The sequence below is a fragment of the Magnolia sinica genome, chromosome 15, assembly GCF_029962835.1.
Source record: "Magnolia sinica isolate HGM2019 chromosome 15, MsV1, whole genome shotgun sequence".
NCBI lineage: Eukaryota > Viridiplantae > Streptophyta > Magnoliopsida > Magnoliales > Magnoliaceae > Magnolia > Magnolia sinica.
The window spans coordinates 21,374,480-21,386,832 of NC_080587.1; the positions used below are offsets into that span (position 1 = coordinate 21,374,480).

The window sequence follows — 12,353 nt, forward strand, 5'->3', positions numbered from 1 at the left end:
AAAAACCTCTGTAATTTTTATTTGACATCCAACCTGCTGATTAGGTCATACAGACTTGGATGAAGGGAAAAAAATATATATTAGCTTAATCCAAAACTTTTACTGCCCTCAAGAAATTTTTAATGGTGGAATTCAATCAACACCGTGCTGTCTACTTGAGATTTGGATCAACCTCATTTTTGGGCTCACGCCATAAAATGACATGGAAGAATGGGTGGATGGCAGGGATGAAACACATACATCATGGTGGGGCCCACATAGCACTGACCACTAGCCCAGGGTCAGTAGCCAATCCATGAATCGACGAAGGCCATCCATTTATGATCATTAAAAAGATGGGGCAAGTCCCATCTTCATCTGGTTGGCCACGTTTTGGATGGGACTTGCCTCACCTTTTTAATGATAAGCATATGTGCCTTGCTGACCCCGTGAGCATCCCATGGTGAACATCTATGGTCCTTGACCGAGGATATGTAGAGTGTAAACTAGTTTTTCAGTTACACGGGACCATGGTTCAGTGATCCAGACCGTTGGTCAGTTGGGTCCTCCCATGGATTGCAGATGAGAAGATCCTATCCATCATCTATAGTCCTCTTCTTCAGTTGAATGTTGATTGCCGTTGACTTTCTCTTCCACCTCGTGCACATTGGATTGACCTGTTGCAAGATCGCCGAGGCAGTTGGTCTATTCTGGCAATTGATTAACGGTCATAATCAGTGGATCATGGGCCCATTTCTACCGATGTAAATCCTAGTGCACGGCGCTATCCTCAGCCCTCCCTTGAGGGTCAAAATACTCTGGCAAAGTCTGACAGTTGATACGCGCGCACTACAAGATTATACACGTGAAAGACATTAACTCAAATTAAAAACCAACGTCCGTAAGTCACGGTCCCAAAATCAGAGCGGGGGAACAATCCTGACCTCTGATTCATGGACACTTGTTTTTTGAAATAGGCCAAGTGGATATGTGTAATATCCAACTGTCCAATAATAAATGTCCACTAATCCTATGGTTAGATAATCAAATTAAGTACAATCTTTAGTTCACTATGCATATAAACTAGGAGTACGTTAGATATAATTTGGACAGTTTAATTTAAATTACTTGTAAGCCGAGTACGTAAGTTATAAGTGCATGCGTCTCATACATCACACTCGGCTAGAGTATCAATGTTTTCTTTTCCCCGCAGGGCGAATGATCGTGGCATCCTCGAGTGTGATGTAGACCATGGATCTGTTGGGCCCGCAGCGTATCGATGACCCTCAGAATTCACCAGGTCGGAAGATCCTATGCATTAAAAATAGACAGTGCTTCAGGATCTTCTAATCTCATCAATTATCCATCCATCGAGGGGATTATCAAACGAACGGTCTGGATCACCCAGAGATTGATCCACATTTAGTAAAAGTCAGAGCCTGAGGATAGGATCTTGTACATATACTCAGGCCGAGGATCAGAAAATCCCATTTGAGGTTAAGAGGTCCGAATTTACTGGTCGAAGGTCCCGAGCAAGCAAAAATCTCAGAAAGAAAAATCCTCTATTTTCTGTTGCAATCGGCGCTCGATCCGAACTGGGTTTCTTCAATTGATAGAAGATAGAAAGGGATTGGGATTTTCGATGGTCGGCATCTGACGCCATGAGGAAGAAACTCGATACCCGTTTCCCAGCCGTATGTTCTTCCTCCTCCTCTCTCTATATATGGTTTTTCCCATTTGAGTGATTGATTTGATTTTTTGTGGGTCTTTGGGTTCTTTTAATTTCTGATTGTTTTTCTTCGTCTGGGTGATTGTTTGAATTGTGGTTTTGGCTATCGCGATTTTGGTTTGGTTTTTGGGCTTTTTGTTAAAATTTATGATCTGGGTTTTGTTTTATTTGTTGTTTTTCAATTCATTTGAAACTGTATAAGATGTGATTTGGTGTTTGGATGCACTATCTATTGCAATAAGATCACAAACGTGAAGTTTTGGTCCTTGATTTTAGGTTTATAATAGTTTGCTTGTGGGATTAATTTGCTGCAAGTGTTTTTTATGTTTCTTTTCTTTTTCTAGGACATGCTTGTATCTGTGGGCTGATTTTCGAAGAAATATGTAAAATTAGAAATGGGGTTTTGGAAGTTTCTCCATTTTCGTGGAAAAGGTGAGCTTATTGCCACTTCTTTGACATCGTTTCTGTTGAAGTCCCAATGGTTTAGGGGTCGTTTGGATGCCTGTTACTTTTTAACTTGTAAACAAGTTACACTTGAAAGTGAGTTTAGGGTGTAACTTGTTTACATATCTATTTGGCCATATGTTGTAAAGTACTATAGGTAAAAGTTTTTGGTGTTTGGGTAACCTGTAACATGTTTACCAGTAAGAAAGTGCATATTCACACCAAATAGAGCTCGGAGTGGTAAGTCGCTAAAAAATCTTCAAATCACATAAGAAGGCTTGACATAAGATATGCCATTGGGTTGAGCTCATCTTGTTAAATCTTTGAGCCAATCCTTACGCTAAACCGATCATAAGGTGGGCCACAATTTGGCCCACAAATTCAAATGATACTCTAACAGAGTATGATGGATGATATGCAAGCACTTAGAGATTAAGTAGTCAATTTAAACTAGCCAAATTATGGTTCCTAGTCTAGATGTATCGTGATCAAGGTGTTCCACAACGGTAATGGTGGCCGTAATGGTCACCATAATGGCGACTGACATTAACATTATGATACGGGTCATAATGGTCGTAATGGCCCCAGTAGCCACTGTTATGCCATTACAAATCGTTGTGGATAATTTTTTCTGTAATGGTGTCTCGTAGTGTGTAACAGTTACCTCCATTACCATTACGTAACGGCCGTTACATACCCATTTTGGCTTACCATGATCATTATCCAAAACAATGGTCTTATTTCCACAATCAAGTGTCCACTAATGTGTCCCACCATGTAGATGCCCTTGATGAGAAATTAGGCTCATCCACTAATTATTTGGGCTCACAGTTTACAAAGATTATGCTTACTTCAATATCTGACAGTCGGATTGGTGGATATTTGTTGGATGGTTCAAAATTAAAAATATTTAGTGATCCTATGTCCAGAAACGAGTGTTCATGAATAAAAGATTAGGATTTTTCAACCAATCTGACCTTGGGATTTTTCAAAGTTACATGTATAATTTCTGAGTGCATGTGGCTCGAGTATAATATAACTCCTCTTTTAAAGATGGGCGTGCCATCCCAACTGTTTCCTGTCGTGTGGCCAACCTAATCAAATCGGTCTGCCTTTTATGGGCCCTAAGAGGGCCTCACAAGGTACATAATGAATGGATTGGATCTCTTGTGCACGTCAAGATGGGCAATGGCCTGACTTTTATGGGCCGTAAGATGGCATCACAAGATACATAATGCGTGGTTTGAATCTCCTGCACACGTCAAGATGGGCGACAAATCAGAGTGCACGTGTATCAACCATCACACTTTGCTTGAGTATCAAAAGGGGGAGCTTTGCAAAGCGCACAAATGTGTGCAATAAAGCTCATGAACACTCCACAGATGTGCGTGAGATCCAATTCATCCATTAGGTTGGTCATATGTTGTAAATGTTTTCCCAAAAAATAAATCAGGCCCACTCTACATGTGGGCCACAATATTGGAAACAGGTGGATGGGTTAGAAAACTTCAGCCACACATTTATCTTGCATATTGTAGCCCACTTGACAAATGGATCAACTTAATGATTGGGCTAGGGCATCAATATAATGGTGCTGTTCTAACAGAGGATTGAATCTTGGACCTATCATGCCACGCTAGCACATGTGGCATGTAAATGAACTTCATTACACATGCATGTGGGCTTAGCATAGCTCGAAAAGGAGGGAGACTTCTTCTTCACTTTCTTCTCTTCGAACACAGAAGATAGTAACAAGAGACAGATGCTCGCCGGCACCCCTCCGGTTGTCGGAAGTAAGGGAGACAGTGAGCAGCTTGTTAGAAAGTCAAAGAGAGAGAGAGAGAGAGAGAGAGAGAGAGAGAGAGAGAGAGAGAGAGAGAGAGAGATGGTGAAACTCACTACAGGTAAGCGAAATCTTTCCTTTTTAAAATGTTTGCAAATGGGGCTTTTTTCTATATGTCACAGCTTGTAACTCACTTACAACTTACAAGTGAAATTTCTCATCCAAACACTACCTCTTAGTGAGTTAGATGTAAACCCTTTACAACTAACACAACTTATGGGCATCCAAATAACCCCCTAAGGGCCTAGCTTGACGCGTTCCATTAGTCTGAGGGCTTTTGTTGTATTGTTTGGGTACCTAACACTTGGTATGGGGTCAATGGAGACCATGTCTTCATCCATGAGGATCCGAAGTGCTTGGATCAATCGAAAGTCCGATTCTATCTAAACTATTCATTTTCAAATGATATCCACAGAGTAAATGCCTAAACCAAAATATGTCATTGCTATGGAGCTTGTACTATTATAGGAGGGATGTTCAGTACCGACTCTAATAGTAGCATTCGGGGAGTCAATATTAGAGCCAACACTACTTTCCGTGGTTGAGTCCTAGAGGAGAGGGAGGGGGGAGCTGTGGAAAGGATAACCTGGACCAGAGTGAAAGTTGCCACAAGGTGGAAAGGGCTATAAGGACAGAGTAAGGGTTGATAAGGACAAAGTAAGGGTTACTATAAGGTGGAAAGGGCAACTTGGACCAAAGTGGAAGCCGCCTCAAGGTGGAAAGGTTTACTTGGAAGGCTAGAGCGAGAGTTGCCGCAAGGTGGAAATTGTTACCTGGACATATTCTATAGTGAGTGGTGCAATGCGTGTTGGATGCAGAGCATGGTGGTCTATTACGATTTGTAGTGGTTTAAGGGCTTAGTTTGACACATTCCATTAGTCCTAAGGCTTTTATATATATGTTAGCTACCTAACGTAATTTTAAAAAATGACAATCAAAAGTAGCACTTCTACTTACACCTGGTGTGTTTGGTTTTGTATTTCCCTAATTATTAATGAGTGGCCAAAACTTGGAACCATAGTTCCATTTGAGCTTTGAGATGGATTGATGAATGAAGAGCTTTGAGATGGATTGATGAATGAATAATGATAAGCCGTTAGGGGAGGTATGGGAAGCGGTTATTGAGAACCATTGGTAAGCCATATGATAAGCCGAAATCATTGAGGTGTTCCATTATGAGAATTGAAATAATACACTTCTTGTACAATTTCAATTCCTAGAATGGGAAATTGGTGTGATAAAAACCAATTAAGTGTGCATACATTGATTCACAAAAAAGCTCACTGATTTGTAAGGGCCAACCAAATATTTTATTAGAGGGAAGATAAAAGGCAAACACAAAGCGGATGATGAGACATTATCCCATCAATGCAATGAAGAAGAAGCCTCCCGAGAACCCCATAACACACCGATAGGCTCGTTAGCAACATCCTTTTGCATTCTAGCTCAAGCTTTCACCGAAGTCATGTCTGACAAACATGACTTATCTTTAAATCTCATTCTATTACGTTCAAGCTAAGTTGTCTGTAGAATAAACAAGAGAATAAACCTCGATAAGGAAATCCTCTTTTTGCCTTCTAGCTGCCATGCCAAGCTCGAAAGAGGTCTCCCCTCGAACCAGACATAACCCATTCGATGACGAAGAGCTTGAGGAAGTTCCACCAAATCTATGGGGCAAAACAACTGGGCATGAATAAATAGTGCACCGTGTTATTTAATGCCATGTCACTTCGGTGCTCTTGTCAGCACATGTATGCGACTTCTTGTGTAAATCCCGTAACTCGATACTACCTGAATCGTACACTTTTCGGTACCTTCCGCGGGATACCCAACGTTTCTGGCAGAATCCGAATCGAGCGAGCAAGTATGCACCTAAATAAACAAAACTCTAAGAGCTTAAAACCTACGCCAGCGCCACCACGCCGTTGCTACGAATCCAAAGGTACCCCTCGCGCGTTGAGGCGAGCACCTGAACTCGAGTTATTGCGTGAAGAACGATTGTAGTTCATGTGCGCAGGGAGCTCCAAAATCCTTAAATAGTGTTACAAATTTCACATTTTTTAAGAAAATCCATGAGCCCATTAAGCCTCTTAATCAAGCTTTAATGGTGTTATAATATAGCAATAAGCTAGATTAACCTATCATTATTAGTTTTTAATAAAGGTATGTGATATTTTTCCATAAAGTCAAAGAATCTCCTTGATTTAAGGAGAGAGTGACACCTCATTTGTTCTAGAAAATGGTTAATTTTTGATAAACCATACTTAAAGATCCTAAACAATGTATTAAGTTATGTAAAGATAACTTTATTTAGCCTAATAAAGATGTATGGAGCAAAAGTCAACTAAATCCCTTAAATTAAGGGGAGAATGCTAGCATAACTTTTCTAGATACCATTAAGGTCCCATAAGTGTACTTAATTAGCTCAAACCAAGGTTTAGATAAAGCTTAATAAAGATCATGCACCAAAAGTCTAACTTCTTTTTTTTTCCCATGATTTAAGGGGGATCAAGTGTTTTGTCCCTCACTTTTCTAGCAAAAGAATCTCATGTGTTATTAAGGTGTCATTAGCATCATTAAGTTAAGGATTACTGAGAACCGAGACCAATTATCCTTAAAATAAGGAGGTGATTCCACATACCCCTTAATCTAGAAACTCCTTTCCTAATCACCTCCACCTCTATAAATAAGCATTCTCTAACCCAAATTTAGGCACGCGCCAAACCCGGCCTCCTCCTGCATGGTCGATCTATGATGGCTGGTCCTGGCTCGCGACGCGTCGAACTCCGAGTTCGGCACTCGGTGCCCACACACCAAGTCCTGAGCTCGGCGCTCGACTATAAATTTTAGGGACAATTTTTTTGTTGCTAATAGATATCAGGCATATAGATTGACATTTCCAACACAAGCAAAATAATCAGCTTTCACTATAAAATATATTTACAATACAACTGTTTCACAACGGTACATATCCATCAAAATGAATCGGAAGCATAGTGTCTAAAAATAACGTGATAGGCATCATCTGCTACTCCTGCTTTTGGTATTGTCCTAAAAACAATTATAAAGGAAGGCTTGAGCTTCCCAGTGAGTACACGTGTGTGTGGTGTGTCTTACATGCAAGCAAGGTAAATATGCCATGAAGAAATCATGTATGGTGGAATACATGTAATATGTAAGGTATAATGCCGATACCCATGTAATGCAATATAATGCATACGCATACGCATCAGGATCATGATATGAATCAATGCTCTGACACCACCATGTCATGCTATCACATACCTGTTACCACAGGCATAACCGCATCAAACAAGTCCATAGCCATATTATCAACATCGTATTGTCATGCCCTATCATGGCAACTGTATAATCTCAGAAAACACCGTGGTTGACACCAATGCATACCGAGCACCAATAATCGACCTCGCATACCCCCCCTGCGGTGGACTTCCACCTGGCACGCTAGTAGCGGACCTCATTTGCACTTCTCTTTGCCGGTGGGTCAAACCGGTTCCCGTTCGCACCTCAGCCCTTAAGTAGGTTGGACCCACCTCTTCTCAACTTGACTTCATCAATGGGAGTCAAATCCATGACCCATGTATCCACTCGGCCTGACGGTGAGGCATCCCTAGCTAGCATCGGGGTTTAGGGACTTTCAACCCAAGGGGCACATCATCCCCAACTATTTCTACATTTTCGGTGTCCCGTCCCTTTTAGGGATAATCCATGTCATCATCATAGATCTACATTTCATTACCAAGGTCCATTTCATGTTATATGGCACAACTGTAGTATTACCATCATCAAGTATATCATGATCATGCATGAATTCAAGCAATCATGCTAAGGCATACGTTCAAGTGTATGTAGTATGCATGTAATGCCATGGGTCTAGAGTTTACATAGCCCTTAGGATAGAAAATTCATATACGACATCATGTGCCACTATCGACTGTATCAATCCATGGTCATGTGACCCAACTACAAAGGACATCTTATGCATGAATGGATGCACTTGGTACACACGCACATACTATCATTCCATGATGCATGAGTATGATCAACACCAACATGTACAAGGCATCATATCGCCTACCTCTACTAATCCATAATCATCAACACATCACCATCTTCATAACTATCGCAATCAAACACACTATTTGCATTCACAATCACATCTCATTCATCACAAGATAGATATCCCATTAGCGGCTTCGGCCCGACACAATTTCCACTATTGGGCCCAAAAGGCTTTATTCTAGGTGGGCTTTTATGGCCAATGGGCTTGCCACTCTAATGCCTAAGTGGGCTCATTAGTGGAGTCTATAAATTGCCCGAATCTTCAATTAAGTGGGCCCGACATTCAGCCTAATACCTATCTCAAGTTGGGTCTCGGGCAAACTGAATTTGTTTCATGTTTTGGGTCCACTAGGCTTTGGATCCATCTCATTATCGGGCTTGAGCCCCTTTCATGGGCTGACAATGTAGATGGTCATCATGTACGTATATTAAAGTGGTCCCTACATGATAGGCGGTGTTGATAAAACTCATATAATCTGATGGGCTCCACTTCCAAGTGGGTTGCCAATAAATTGGATGGTAAACAACCATCACAGTTAGTCTACCACGGTTTGGACGGAATGGGTAACACTCATACATTACAGCAGGCCCTAAGATGAACAACTTACATTTACAATGGATATATCAAAGTAGGTCGCAATAGGACGGTGTAGGTCTAATGCATACAATGCGGTGGGTCCCACTTCCAAGTAGCCCCTCCAAAAAATTAGTTTACACATAAATCTTATGGTGGGTCCACAACAAGTGGACGATATAGGTAATTCACATACATCAAGGTGGTTCAAGGATGAACAACGGAGATGTACGAGGTAAACGTCAAGGTGGAGTCTACAGTGGGTTCCATGATTGAAATCGATCGGTTGGTTGAACGGTGTGGATACGCACATTGTAGTGAAGCCTGAATGGACAGCGTGGATATAATTACATACATCATGGTAGGGTTTACAATGGGCCCTAGTGAAGCTTTAATAATGGCCATTCAATTCGAACCGTTTTCTGTCATGTGGTTCACGTGAGATTTGGATATGTTTCAATTTCTGGAGGGTGGCCCACCTGATGGATGGAGTGGATAGGACCTATACACTACGGTGGTTGGCCAAGGGCCCTACCAGATGGATGGTATGGATAAATACATCACAGTGGGCCCGTAGGAAGTTCTCAATTGCAAGTGTTCAATCTCCACTGCTTAGGGTGGTGCGGCCCACCTAAAATTTGGATTGGCTTCTTACTTTGAGCACAACCCTAAAATTATTTGGTAAACCAGATGAACGGTGTGGATTTGTACATACATCATGTGGAGGTCCAAAGTGGGTTCCACATGACAAACAACCAATGGTAAGAAAAAATGTTTTGAACGTTCTCTCTCTCTCTCTCTCTCTCTCTCTCTCTCTCTCTTCGTCTTCTTCTTCAGTAGTATTGAGTTTTTAATAGATATATATATATATATATATATATATATATATATATATATATATATATATATATATATATATATATACATATATCATGACTTTATTTGTACATACATGAGTTACCAATATACATTAAGTGGCCCCTAAGAAGTTTTCAATGGTAGATATTAAATCCTATTGTTTGGATAGTATGGCCCACTTAAGTCATGGATCTGCCCTTTTTTTTTTTTTTTGGGTTCTCATCACAAAATAATATAGCATAATGGATGGACGGTGTGGATGTAAGGCACTTACATCATGGTGGGAGCCAACAGTGGGCCCCACCTAACCTGAAAGCACCTGACAGCAGTGTCCCATGTTGCAGCTTCTTTTTTTATTTTTTATTTTTATTTTTATTTTTTAATGTTTTATTTTATTTCATTTCATTAAATTTTTCCATGCGGCAGGTCATTGGCTTAGTGGGCCTTAAGAAATTTTCAATGTCAAGTGTTCACTCTCTGCTCTCTCTTACTGCATGCATGGCCCACCTGGGTTTTGAATCTGCCTGATTTTTTTAAACATATGGCTTGAAATGGATGGACGGCTTGGATAAAATACATATATCATGGTGGCTCCCACAGTGGGCCCCACAATCCTAGCATCTATTTATGAGAGGAGCGTCCCTCTTTGGGCGTCTAGGGATGTGATGTCTCTCTCTCTCTCTCTCTCTCTCTCTCTCTCTCTCTCTCTTCTTCTTCTCTTTTCTTCTCTTTATTTATTTATTTATTTGTCTATATGAGTTTGTATGCACCCGTGTGTGAGAGCGGCTGGCCACCTTAGTGGGGTCCAGCAAGTGGATGGGTTAGATGATGTATAAACATGACGTTGGGTCTGTGAATTGGACATGTTTGAATTTTGTGTGGTCCCTACATACATGTTTATGTGACCTTATGAACTGGTTAGATGGCTGATAAACATCATGGTGGCGCCCACTATCAGCGGGTCTCACCTGTAAGTTTGGTACAAGCTGATCTTTGTACTTCATTCATGTATGTATGTTCCTATGAAGGGTTGGATTGCTTTCAAGCTCATTGGTGGGGCCCACCATTAGTAGGGTCCCATATCATCATAACCATCATCACATCAAGATCATGATTATCATCATCCATATCATAAGAAAAAAAAATAAAAAATTAAGTGGAAGGGGGTGTACTCACCCTGGCCCAAGTGTTGAATGGCTTGGATCTCCATGGTCCACCACCATTCTCTCTCTCTCTCTCTCTCTCTCTCTCTCTCTCTCTCTCAGCAAGGAGGGGCTAGAATTTGGGCACTAAGGTGCCTAAATTCGGGTTGGAGAATGCTTATTTATAGATGTAAAGGTGATTAGGGAAGGAGTTTCTAGATTAAGGGGTATGTGGAATCACCTCCTTATTTTAAGGGTGATTGGTCTCACTAATCCTTAACTTAAGGGTGCTAATGACACTCTAATAACACATGAGATTCATTTTCTAGAGAAGTGAGAGACAAAACACTTGGTCCCCTGTAAATCATGGAAAAGAAAGTTGACTTTTGGTGCACAGTCTTTAATAAGCTTTATCTAAGCCTTGGTTTGAGCTAATTAAGTACATTTATGGGACCTTAATTATTCTTAGATTATGACTAATGGTATCTAGAAAAGTTGTGTTGGCATTCTCCCCTTAATTTAAGGGATTTAGTTGACTTTTGCTCCATACCTCTTTATTAGGCCAAATAAAGTTATCTTTACATAATTTAATACATTGTTTAGGGTCCTTAAGTATGGTTAATCAAAACTTAACCATTTTCTAGAATAAATGAGGTGACACTCTCTCTTTAAATCAAGGAGATTCTTTTACTTTATGGAAAAATATCCCATACCTTTATTAAAAACTAATAATGATGGGTTAATCTAGTTTATTGCTATATTATAATACCATTAAAGCTTGATTAAGAGGCTTAATGGGCTCATGAATTTTCTAGAAAAATGTGGAATTTGTAAAACTATTTAAGGATTTTGGGGCTCCTTGCGCACATGACCTATTATCGTTTTTCACGTGATAACTTAGGTTCAGGTGCTCGCCTTGACGCGCAAGGGGTACCGTTGGATTCATAGTGATGGCGCGGTCGCACCGGCGTAAGTTTTAGGCTCATAGAGTTTTGTTTATTCGGGTGCGTACTTGCTCACTCGGTTTGGGTTCTGCCAGAAACGTTGGGCATCCTGCGAAAGGTACTGAAAAGTGTACAATTCAGGTAGTATCGGGTTACTGGTTTATCAAAAGAAGTCACGTACATGTGCTGATAAGGGCACCGAAGTGACGGGGTGTTATATATTAGCTTCCCCGAAGCATAATATGGATATGTTTGGGACAATCATGTTTCTATTCCTCAAGTGATCAATCATAAGGACTTTAGTTTTACTGACCAGCCATGCAAATGCCAAGACATGTGGAGGCCTCAAACTACTTTCTCATACGATGGATAGGGACCAACTTCTAGGTCTTGGGAGATAGAGGAGATGAGATGGTTGAATGGGACCTAAAAGAAATCTTTTCTAAATGGTCATAGTTCCACATTCACATATCCTGATACACCAAATCTACCTTGGCAGTACAACTTCTCATGAGGTCCACAAATCAACAATTTCCTTGTTGGTCAAATTCTTTTAGAAACAAAGCGCCCAAACCACTTGTCCCCCCACCTTATAGACACAATTAGAGATGAAAGTGTCTTTCTGAGTGAGAAGGCTAAAGAGATTGGGTTAACGACTTGTAAGGAACTACCACAGCACCACCTATCCAACCAAAAGTGAATTTGAGTACCAACCCTAGAGAGAAAGAAACCTTGGGGGGGGGGGGGGGGGGGGGGG

General features: G+C 40.8%; 1 protein-coding gene across 2 annotated transcripts in view; it reads left to right on the forward strand.

Annotated features, from left to right (window-relative positions):
• Window positions 1-1,486: 1,486 nt before the first annotated feature.
• The window catches only part of LOC131228142 (uncharacterized), a 51,986-nt gene continuing 41,119 nt past the window's right edge, over window positions 1,487-12,353 (forward strand). The window contains exon 1 of one of the 2 annotated variants that reach the window (XM_058223973.1): window positions 1,487-1,673. In XM_058223973.1, the coding sequence (XP_058079956.1) occupies window positions 1,641-1,673 (33 nt within the window). In that variant the 5' untranslated portion in view covers window positions 1,487-1,640. The remainder of the gene's footprint in view (window positions 1,674-12,353) is intronic. The other variant, XM_058223974.1, reaches the window with a different exon arrangement.